Source organism: Balearica regulorum, chromosome 20, assembly GCF_011004875.1.
Source record: "Balearica regulorum gibbericeps isolate bBalReg1 chromosome 20, bBalReg1.pri, whole genome shotgun sequence".
Classification (NCBI taxonomy): domain Eukaryota; kingdom Metazoa; phylum Chordata; class Aves; order Gruiformes; family Gruidae; genus Balearica; species Balearica regulorum.
Genome location: NC_046203.1, coordinates 3,378,298 through 3,390,158, shown reverse-complemented (window position 1 = coordinate 3,390,158; position 11,861 = coordinate 3,378,298). Strand labels below are relative to the sequence as shown.

At 50.7% G+C, this 11,861-nt stretch overlaps 1 protein-coding gene across 15 annotated transcripts in view; it reads right to left on the bottom strand.

The window, feature by feature from the left end:
* Nucleotides 1-386: 386 nt before the first annotated feature.
* The window catches only part of DAB2IP (DAB2 interacting protein), a 239,885-nt gene continuing 228,410 nt past the window's right edge, over nucleotides 387-11,861 (bottom strand). For 12 of the 15 annotated variants that reach the window (XM_075772549.1, XM_075772551.1, XM_075772546.1 and 9 more), the window contains 4 exons: nucleotides 10,463-10,615; nucleotides 6,620-6,822; nucleotides 5,506-5,593; nucleotides 387-3,884 (listed from right to left, as the gene is read on the bottom strand). In XM_075772549.1, coding sequence (XP_075628664.1) covers nucleotides 3,717-3,884; nucleotides 5,506-5,593; nucleotides 6,620-6,822; nucleotides 10,463-10,615 — 612 coding nt within the window. In that variant the 3' untranslated portion in view covers nucleotides 387-3,716. The remainder of the gene's footprint in view (nucleotides 3,885-5,505; nucleotides 5,594-6,619; nucleotides 6,823-10,462; nucleotides 10,616-11,861) is intronic. The other 3 variants (XR_012838497.1, XM_075772547.1, XM_075772553.1) reach the window with 3 other exon arrangements.

Below are 11,861 nucleotides of genomic sequence, written 5' to 3'. Positions count from 1 at the left end.
TCCCTGTCCAAAACGATGATACTTAGAGTCTGCAGAGACCTTGGGATACTCTTCAGTCCATTTCGCCCCCCTTCACATAAAACTTTGCTCGTTTTTCAGAAGTGTTCACTACAGTTTAACAAAACCCCAAATCAAAACTCTTAAAACAGAATCCTTGAGGTGGACCAACCCCAAATCTGGATCCCTGGCTGCTCCCCCTTCCCTCAGATCCCCAAAGGGAGAAGGCTGAAATCAAAACCTGCGTCCGGATCCAGATTTGCTCATTTGAGTCCACCTCTCCAAAACAGCAGTGAGATACAGCCAAATCCTGACCGAATAAGCAGCACCAGAAGTTACTATATACAACTGTTAGTGAGATAGATACGTTACAGTAAACACTGAAAACATTTACAAAAAAATATTAAGACTTGTATTAGGATAAAAATCTGAGTGTGTTTTCATTTTGTTTACACTTTGACGCGTTTGCACTAGAACAGCCTCTTACTGTAGAAAGCGCAAGAACGAAAAAGAAAATGGAGCCCATCACGAAACGTTACGGATAGTGGTTGCTCTGCTCTGGTGCTGAGCACCTCTGGGGATTGCCTCTGGTATTGCTACGCCAGATACCAGGTCCGAGGCGGCATCGGGTATCCTGGCCATGCGGGGCTCTCGCTGGCTCGCTCGCACACGCGCGTGCACACACGTGCCCACGCACACACACGCACACACATATAGATCAATGTACAGTTTATAAATAACAGAAACACAAACTGAAGCAACAGAACTGAACTGAGCCTGGATCTTAAAAACTGCCCCCAGACCTTTGCGGGGAGGGGGGGCACGTTTAGGTCCAGTTGTTGGCAGTTGTGGGGAAGCGGATTGGGGCGGGGGGGGGAATCTCACTGTAACGAGACTTCATTCTGATTTGAATTTCTTTTCGTACTGGGTCAGGAAACTAAGCAACAACTCCAGAAGGTGTTGGCACTGGAACTTCTAAGGTTTTTAGTAACTCGCTGTGGAAGGATTTAAGCGTTCCTGCTCTTTCAGCAGAACAATGTGTGTTCAGCCATTTGCAAGTCTGAGGTTAAGCAGGAGTTTCTGACAGATCGGGGCAGGGAGGAGCAGTGCCTTGGCTTGTGGTTGAGGAGAAGATTAAGATGTACTGTGCTTAGCTCCAGCACTAACCAATTGTTCTGTGGGTGTTTCTTTTTTCCAGCGCTTACGGAGAGCACTGACTGCATCCCAAAATTACTCCCATGTACGAATGGAAACGTGTTGCTGGTGGGCGCTCGCCCCTGTGCCCTGCTAGTGTTTCCATTCCTCTACGCCACTTCTCTCTTGAAAAACTTCCGTCTCTCGCAACACAAATATTTTGGAACTCAAAAACAATCATCTCTAAACATACATCTCAGGGCAACAACAGTTTAAAATAGTCTTTTTGCAGGGTTCTTATAATGTGTTTGAGGCAAAGGCAGCTGTAAGTGTACGTACCCAACGGTTCACAGTACCCTGTGTATTCCTAACCTGTCTGGGTCTTTCTCCAGTTGTAACCGTGTCAGTTTTGTGAGGTTCTTCAAAGCCATCTGTGCTAGTCTCCAAAATTCAAAGGTGACTGTACTTGTCATAAATACTTAGTTATTACTTTTCTTGGAGGAGCTCCGTTTGGGGTCTGCTGTGTGACCGCACCACTCTGCAGGCGTTGGCGGGGTGTGGAGACCTCAGTGCATCACGTTTGCTCCTCCAAGGACCAAGCCGCACCGGGCTTGGCCCAGGGCTTCCAGGGGACAGAAAAACGTTTAGGAGAAAAAAAAAAAAAAAAAAAAGCCTGTTTAATTTTGAAAACAATTGCATGTGGAAGAATGCTGTTTATGAGCCTTACGGCAGCGGGCCAGCACGGCAACGGAGAGCTTACTGGCAAACAGTGTCCTGCTCAGGCAGCCTGGGTAGTGTGAGGCTGGAGACGGAACCTAAGCTGTGCAGAGCTCAAGGAACATCCTAGTCCCTTTGACTGTACATTTACACATGGCAGGAGGAGCTAGGACAGGCGTTGAGCAGTGTATTAAACTTTAGTGGGAGGAATAGGCAGATGTCCTGTACACTGTACACTGTCATCCGTATCTCAGAGAAATCTCTCTGGCTCTCGGTACGAGTGACCTGCTCTGAGAGTGGGAGTCATGAAGTACTAACTTAAAAAAAAAAACAACAAACCACAAACCAACAAACACACCGTGGCGGCAGGTCACCAGCACAATCCCCCGTTAAGGAGGTGACCCCTCCGCTGAGCACAACGTGTCTGAATGTGCCAAATCTGCGTGTTTCAGCAGTTAGGAAAGTCTAATCCTGGCTTATGCCTGCACAGTGCTCCTGACAAGGGGGCTTTCGGTGGTGGCTGCTGTTCTTGTTGGTTACTCCCTTATGACCATGTTTTACATTCTTCGAGCCGGTTAATTTCCATGCAGTGCTCATTCCCAATTTAAAGAGGACAGTATTCCAGAAAATGGGATCTTTTTTTTTCTAATGCATACTGTGAAAGAAAAGAAATACAATTACCGATCTTCATGGTTCTTCAGGGCTTTTTCTTGTTTCTTTGTCTTTTTCTCCCCAGAAATAGTACAAATCTCTGCACAGAGCATTACATCCCCATAACGAACCCTTGGTCAAGCAAGAAGCTGGCCATTTCACATAGCCCCTCGCTCCCCCTCTACCACAACGGGCACCAGGAAATCCAGCCCCTGCACCTCATTCACAGCTCGGGGACCAAGCTCAGGCAACGGTTACTTTATTGAGTGGCTAAAAGTCTGCGTGGGGGGGGGCAGCACCCAGGGGCTATTGCTTACAAAGACTCTTCCCCTTATTTGTGAGAGCAGGATCTGCAGAGAGGAATCAAGTCCCAGTCACCAGGTGCCAGCTCCTCTCTCCACTCGCGTGCCAGAGCCTTGGCCTTGCTCTGCTCCCCCCGGGCTGCCCGGCACCCCCCAGAGCCTCGGCAGAACCCGTCGTGCCCTTCTCCACTGCCCTGCCGCCGCGGTTCCCCACGCAGCACCCCTTCGGCTACCACACGGCACGGCGTGCGCCCTGACCCTTCATCTGGACTGCGCTCCCTATATGGGTGGAGTTAATTAAACACTAATTAGCTGCGTAAATGCCCCGTGGACAGTCACCCGCTGTAAAAAAATCAGTGGCCTCCCACAGGAAAGACGGCTGGGCTCGGCTCGGGGTTTGCTTTGGGAGAGGGCTGTGCTCCAGGGGGAGGCACAGGAGGTGCGGGCCAAGCTTTGCCGCCATCCCTCGCAGGGCTACGCCCAGTGGCACGCTTTAACTGGACTCACTGGGCCACTGCCTGCTGCAGGCTCTGCCCAGCTCCCTTTATTTCGCTTACTGCAATGACAAGGACGTTATTCCTTGCTGGGAGGGGTGAGGCATATCCTTTGGGCAGTTTAGAAGGAAAAGGTTACTTCTGTTTAAACATTAAACACTGATTTAAATCCGACAGTGACAGCGATTCTCAAATATATGTTATTTTCCTTATGCCACTCATCTCACACTCGATCTTTCCGTCCCCTCAATGTGCTGGCATTAGCATCTCCCACAAAGGCTCAGTCAAGCGCGCCGTCCGCAGTAAGGAGCTGGTTTCTCTGGGGGGAGAGAGCAGCCGTTCTTTGAAGCCGCGGCTCACACCTGCTGCTGCACGGTCTCTCTGGCCAGGCCTCCTCTCCTGCGGCAGCGCCCTCCACGCGTTAACAATTACTGCTGTTTCTGAATTCTCCATTCTCTGTAATCTGCAATTTAGTTGGGTTTGTGGGGGAGATCCCATTACGTGTCTGCATGCTGTACCTCTCTTTCAGCTGAGTAAGGGCACTCATTAACCGTGCGTTGGCAGCATCCAATGAAGCAATGCGTTTCTCCTGCAAACAAACGGGCAGAGGGGAACGGTCAGTGGAACCGCAGGAGACCTGTCCCTCTGCCATGCCAGGGCTCGTCCTGAGACACCGACCCCGCGGCCTCTCGGACCAGGACCCTTCTCTTTGGCATTCTTAACTGTGGGGTTTTGCTGAGGGCTACGCAGCACGGTTTTAAATCCGCTGCTACTAGCAGGGCCACAAATGTACTTTGCCTGTGGAATGTGAGCTAAATTCATTTTAGCATCCTGAACAAAATGGTGATAACATAGTTTCTCTAATTCTTCAGTTACAGAGAAATTCATTGTACTGTTTGCTCTGGCTGCAGCTGTTACAAAGATGATAAGATTCCTCTTCTAAAACCTAGTGCTCTCCCAAGATAGTTATTCCTGTCAGTGTTTAATTGATTTTGTTAGTGTAAATTAATAGTTTAAATGACTTGTGGCCTCCCAGGATGGCTTTGATGGCAACTCTCACTGATTACAGTATCGTAAGGATGGGAGCAAGAGAGCTCCCGTGTTGCAGCTGGCTTCTGCCACTGCTGCTCCTTGCAACACCGAACGAGTCGTCGTCCTCCTCTGTCTGCCATTAGCGGAACAGAACCAACTCAGAGGGGCGCAGTAGTTTGCCTGTGTGTAACTTTGAACATGTCCAACAGTGTTGTACGGCCTGAGATGACAAAAAGAGAAGAGTGTAGACTGGCTCATGGGAAGAGCCTCACACGTACCACACAGGGTGGCAGGAGACAGGACAGCCTGTCGAGAGCTGCTGGCAGGCTGCGGTCTGCACCGCTCACACCTTACAGACACCCCTGTATCTGCTAGGCTTTGCCCCAGTGCAGGAGGGACCATGAGGATTTACTAGCTCTGAACAAATTACTCTACAGAAAAACAGTGATTCTTTTAACAAAGTTACTACTGTCTCATCTCCTTTTAAATTAGCTATACAGTAAATTAGTCACGAGCAGTGACTCACAAGTGATTAATAGAGTTGTTACGAGTAAGCCTAGAATATACTATCGCCTAGCCACAAGCTGCTGAGAAGATGCTGATCTCTGCCTAGACAAATTAAAAGATTATGGACTGTATTTTTAGATTCTCCTTTCCAAGCATAGTGTTTTGCACCCATCATCTGATGCTCCTCTGCCATTGTAATCTATAGCAATAACTGAGCTTCCCAATCCTGCAAGCCACAACCCAAAGGTTGAAAAGACATGTTGGCTCTGCTCTGGCCAGGCTTTATGGTCCTTGTACCCAGGTCCTGCAAACAGCACTGGAACATGAAGCACCAAGCAAAGCTCTGGGGACCTCAGACTGAACCAACGAGGGCATGATCCTTCCACAAACTGAACTGTGGGCATGATTCTTCCACAAACTGCCACCCCAACATCCTCTGTGTCGCCTGCCAAGCTCCAAGGCTGAAAACAACTGTACGAATGTGAACGCTGGGACGGTAAATTGCATCCTGCTGAAGTCTGACCTGCTCTGTCACTGACTGCAGCTTGGTGCTGACTCACCCACGCACAGAGTCTCGCCGTGCTTGTGCTGGCGCTGCTGCATGGCGGGGAGGCTGCGTGTTGGCAGACTCACCCTGGAAAGTGCTGCAGCCCTTGGTATCGGGGACTCACCTGTGCATCGATAATCTTCTGCTTGGAATCCACGGCAGCCTGCATTTCTGCGTGGTCCTTCTTTAATTCCTCCTCAACTGACATCAGTCTGGTGCCGAACAGACAAGAAAAAAAAAAAAAAGACATTTGTTGGGCTCTGCTAAGCCCAGATATTAGTCTCATACATGTCTAAATCTGCCACCCAGAGTGAATGATACAGATCATGTCCTCATTTAGTCTTTGACACCAAGGAAGCAAAGGGGTGATCCCTGAAGCACGTAGGAAGAGCTGTGAAATACCAGAGAAGCTTGTCTACAGAGGGAACTGCTCTCACACAACAGCCCCATCATCCACACCAGGTCAAACCGTCTCATCTGAAATTGCAATGCTGGGGCACAGACAGAGATGCTCCCGAACGCACAGTTGTGCATTCGAGCACAACAGAGACACGCAGTCATTGGCACTACCTCTTCTTACGCACAAACCAACAGTTTAGAACCAGTCTTTTATTCTAGCTCTGACTCTAGTTCCCTAGAGACCCTTACAGCAGGCTGCCCCAAGGCTTAAGTGACACAGAACCGTGACGGCTGACCCATTTATGAGGGCTGATTAAAAGCCTCGGGTCGGCTTGGCTCAGGGGAAGGTGAAGCTGCACTGGAACAGTCTCTGCCCTGGACAAATGTAAACACTGCACCCCACTGGCTGGGAGAAAGGGATTTCTAGCTAGGAGTAATGGGATGGTGAGGAGATCTTTAGCTAAACATCAGGAAAAGACCATTTTGACCATTACATCTGTTGCTCATATGAACAGAAGCGCAAGCCTGCCAGGTCGTCTGAGAACTGGGGCGGGCTGCCAGCTCTCCCCTCCTGCAGTTTTGCCTTTGTCAATTAGGAAAATGTCAGGGTTTGCCTTGTCCCAGGTACCACTGATGGGGGGGACCCAAAGAGTTGGGGCTTGAAATCCCCCCCAGGGGCTGTAACTCAGGGCAGGAAGTGAATTAACTGCTGGAGAACCCACATGGGAAACCTGCCTGCACCTCCAGAGAAACCTGATTCTCCTGAGCAGGGGTCAGCTCTGACACCAGCCTGGCTGCCTGCCTTCCTGTCATCTCCAGCACTCCCACCTCCTCTGTACCTGCTGATGATGCCCTTCATCTGGATCTCCTTATCCTCCTGCTGTCTCCGGAGCCGCTCCTCGCTCTCCTCCAGCCTGGCCTGGTACTCCAGCATCAGCTTCTGCGTTGTCTCCTCCTGGCACTTGAAGCGAGTCTCATACTCCTCCAGCTTCTTGTTGGAGATGCGAAGCTTGTCCTGCAGCACCACTAGGTCCTGTTGGTACTACAGCACGCAAGGACAGACACAGGAGGAGAAAACACATGTGGCACGTTACCTAGCAGGGCTTTGCCCTTGCCAGGGTTTCCCCACAACCCAGTTATGCCCCTCTCCTTGCATTAGACTAGCTGCAAACCCGTGTCAGATAACCCCGCTTGCCGACACCTCCTCTTCAGTCTTCTCCACACTGCGCTAGGAGCGATGCTGCGTTCCGCTGGGCGGGCAGGTCACTGGCAGGTTCAGAGAATGGGTTGTTAGCAGAGTCTGGCATTTCACATGGGGAATGCAGGTTAGAGCGAGTGAACGGCAAACGCGTCTGGCATCCTCCTCACACTAACAGCGCAGGGCTAAACACAGGCAGGAGCGGCTGCACTGGTGGGAGTCTGGGTTTACACAGGAGCTCTTTAGGCTACGACAATAAATGTGGGCGCTTTGGAGCTGCTGGAAGCCAGGCAGGAGCTGTTAGTGCTGCCGGCCTCCTGCCAGGCCGCAGGCTCTGCGGCAGTGACAGACGTAGGCCACCGCCGCCTCGGCACAAAGCGGTCACCCCTCGTCGAGGAGAGGGCAACTCGCTGGCGTGAGCGGGGGCAGTGAGCACCACTGCCCTTTGGCACCCAGCGCTTTAAACAACGCAATCAGATGTCAACCCGCGGTTCAATCTGAGAAGAGCTGCTGTGTGAAGCCAAGACCCCCACAGTTGTACTGTTCATTCAGATGAAGCTAAAAAAATCATCATCAGCAGAACCACATAAAGCAATTAAAAAAACTAAAAGAGCTTTCTAACTCAGTAAAGCTAGGTTCAGCTATTGCAGAAGCACAGCATTCAGTACAACTTGCTTTGCTTAAGGAAAATCCAGTGTGCATCTGTACAAAAAAAAACCACCCCCAAAACAACAGACCTTAATTTCAAAAAACTACCTTTGGATATTGTTTTAAAAAAAAACCCTCAACCAGAATAACTTTAGAATAATTAACATCCAGCTGATAATTTGACAAGCTGCTTTTAAAGAGTCAGATATCGGAAAAAGATTTCCATCTGAGTCATGAAGTCTGTTACAAAGCTACACGTGTTTTTCATGAGCTGACCGAAATGCGCTTAATTGTGTACTGAATTGGCTACCTGAACGCACGGCCTTCCTCCTTGGCCATCGCCACTTGTGTTAAGCACTCACACGATGGACTTGGATGGGTCCCAGTTTTCCGAGTCCTGCTGGGACTCTGACCAGCGGATCAGCTCTCTGTGCGAGGGCAACGCAACCAGAGCCGGACCCCCAGCTCGTATAAATCCACGTTGCTTTCTTAGTTTCACTCTGCTGCCTGGCTGACAGCAGAAGTAACTGTAATAATGCCTAAGGATTGAAAATTTGTGATGCTGATGGTCTTCCTGAACTGCCAAAGTATTGGAGCCGTGGCAGGCAGATGGGCAGGACCTCTGAGCTCCTTCTGCCTGGGCAGGGACAGGCACGACAGATCACTCCGTTTTTCCTTTAGCAAAGCTTTTACTGCGGCACTGGAACGACACAGTTTGCACATGTAACCAGGAGCGATGAAGGAACACAAATGCTCACACAGTTGCACAGAAGCACTAAAGTCAGACAGAAGGGAGTTGCTTGAACAGGAAAGATTAAATACCTACCCTAGCCTTAAAATAGAAGCAGCGTAAGTGAGCTCAAATGATAGCAGGAGAGGCCTCAGAGACCGAAGGAGTCGCTCCTGTCTCTAGAACACTTGTCTCATTCTCGGTTACCATCATGTCTTACAGTCGTGGGGAGAGAGATTATGCTAATGGCGATCTTTAATGTCAGTGACTGATGTGACAGCAAAGTGACAAAAGATGCTGCATGGGAATGAGACAGTGGGCTCCTGGGGGGTGGGGGCTCCCTCCGAACTTGGGACAGGGACCGGTTTGCTGCAGTACCGTCAGAGTTCGTCATCCCACCGCTGTCTACCTTAGCAGGGCCCGTGCTGGCGAGCCCCTCCCTGCACAGGACAGGGCGAGCCTGGCACGTCCCGGGGCACAGCGGCCCCTCGGGCTGGCGTGGAAATAGAGCAGTCCCGAGTGCCCACAGCTGAGCCCGTTTCACGGGAAAGGGAGCCAGGAAGGGGATTAGTGACAGCGCTGGCATGCACAGTGCCCGTGCTGGAGGGCCATCTGCCTGCCTGCGGGAGCCGGCAGGTGTGAGCCGGAGAAGGCCAGCGCACGTTTCTTAGTGTGTGGTCCTTCGGCGTTTCACCTCGCTCCAGTTCCACTACCACAGCAAAGCTTGCCACGTCGTCTCCGTTACAGACTCGAATGAACCCTTTTTGAAGCCCTTCAATGCCTAAACGCAGCACTAACCCGGCACGTGATGCACCAGCCTGACAAAGCCTTCTCTTTGATGTGCTGCCTACTAGTGCCTCTGCTTAGGTGGCAGTCAAGATTTCTATACCTCTGCAAACAAAGTCTGCTAAACATGCACATTTTTCTGTCTCAGCTGCTGTCTGATCAGTACATGTCTGTGTATTTTCAGGAATACCCACGGAGCAGAAAGCCAGTAAGAAATGGCCTGAACTCTCACAAAACCCTGCCACGCTTTCACTGGGGCAGCTGGGAGCCGTCGCCTCGTACCTCCCAGTCCCTACGATACCTGCCTTCAGCGTTTCACTTGAATTTAAGGGGTGACAGTCCCAAAATGATACAGCGCAGCAAAATGAGAACAGGAAGGCTATCCTAACAAAACCAGAAACACGTCTGTGCTAGAAAAACAGGAAAGAGGCTCAGGGAGGGTGATGGCTGCAGTTCTGTGGGACCGGGTGGTAACATGTGGCTGGTGTGAGAAGAGAAACACATTGAGGAAACATCCCAAATGCTAACTATGCCCAACTGCACCGGTCCTGGCAGAGCCAGGCTGCTGAGAAAGCACCTTGCAGAAGCAGCAATCAGCAAAGATGGGATCTTCTCATTTCCTGACTGCTGGATCCGTATTTCCAACCCTCCTTCTTCACCCCTAGCCAGCCCTACTCTGTCTCTTCTCTGCTTCTCCTGATGAATACTTGGGAACTGACTTCCTGACAGCCCCAGCAGGTCAGGCCCTCGTCTGTGTGACACAGCCGTACGCTTGGGGCAGTGTCACTGCACCACTGGTCACCCCAGGCCCCAGTGCTGTCTCTGGGAACCAGAAGATGCACTTAATTTTTAGGTCTGTTTACAGCCTTTTGACATGGAAGCTGCTTCTTGCTACATGTGCGTGTTGTGAGGCATGAGGCTGCCTGTATCTCACTCTCACCTCTTCTATAGGTGTATTTAATTCACTTTTTAAGCTTTCTCCCCCTGCAGCCGGGGGCAGTAGGAATGGGGGAAGTAACAGGCACTGGCTGGCTTCAGAGTTTGTTGCAGAGGAGCACCAGCACTTGATTCCTGGCTCCTGTTTTTCTTACTTGCTTTCATCAGAGGGTAAATGCATTCACTGAGTGTGTGAACCCCCCCCAGCCCTTCCCCAGAAGTGCCCTGTGAGGCTGAGCAGCCAGGCGAGAGCAACAGGACACCCCTCTGTCCAGGGCAGTGACTGCCACACAGCCCACCGTGTCCCCAGGGTGCTCAGATGAACGACATTCAAGGAAATCCTCTCTCTAGTTAGAAACTTGTTTCAATCCAATCAGGTTTTACCTTTTCTGCTTGGCTGAGCTCGTCCTTATTCCTGAGCTTATCCCTGTGCTTGGAATCTGGGTCAATGCTTTCATCTTCTAAAAACTGCATGTTCATATTCAAAAGCCAAGCAGCAGTGCGGTCCAGGGCATTGGGGTTCACAGGAGAAGGGGCCTACAATGAAACATACAACCATAACAAAAGAAAAACCTGTAACAGAAATGGTCATGAAGCTGGAGAGCGAGAATTTCCTTCCAAGCAAGCCCTCTCCCATGCTGCTCCATCAGCAACGAACAAGTCTGAGCTGCCAGAGGGGTCAGGGCTTGGGGGGTAGGAACACCTCCTGGTCTGCACCTGCACGTTATTTTAGGTCAAACAGCCTTTGACAGGCCAAATCCTTCCCTGTGCCACCCCCACAGAACAGGCGTACGACGGCACGCTGCAGGCGTCCTGCTGAAAGTAAGGGGCCCGAGTTTCTGAGCAGGACCTGCCCCCTCAGGAGGACACCAGCTGAGAAGGTGCCAAGCTGTAGGCAAATGGAGCGGCTTGACATGGTGTAGTCACTCTGCAAGCAGAGATTTCACTCAACTCCTCAGCCTCTTCTACTGAGCCGTCTTTTTGCTTGCTGTGGAGATTTTGTACAGATAAAACCAGAACTGCAAACTGAAATGCCACTTTTGGTCACGCAGGTGCCTTCTTGGAAAAATAAAGGTTTCTTTTTGGCTGAGACTACACTTATGATGCTGGAGAGCTCTAAACGTTTCATCTCTAGGTTTGTTCATGTAGCGATGGGAGCTCAAGGAGCTGTGCTGTTCTACAGAGCTAGAGCCACAGCTGCTGCTTTTCAGCCCTAGCCTGGGCAGGGACTGCAAACGGCATCGCCTATATATTTTCCACCACATTACAAGGCTGAAGAAGCAAATCTCTGGCTTTTTCCCCTCCATCTTGGCTCACTATAAACTGCAGAAAACAGTTTCTTGAACACAAGGGATCTGGATGACTTGGTCAAGGGAATTCAAGTTAAGAAGTCAGAAATGTCGGGGACTTTCTCCTTCATTCAAACCTCTGGTCAGTAGAGGAACCAAGTCACCGGCAAGCAGCAGAACGGGAGGTTCTGCACTTGGAAGGAGTGGGGACTGGTTTCATCCCCTCACTGGGACTGAGGGCTTTGCCATGCCATCTTCCAGTCTGGTCTTCTAGAATTTAGACTCAGACGTTTCAGACTTGGCTCCTGAACATCACCTGGCTTGTGGCTTTCTGCTTTTCCTTGCATCTCCAGCTCGGGCACTGCACCTGTGGTGGCTGTTCAGAATTTCTGGCTCCAAGGGACAGTGGCCACCCGGGTTCATTTCAGCAGCGTAAAGACCACTGGTAAAGGATGGCAATGAACAGAGCTCAGCCCACTGTGAACGGGTCCTTC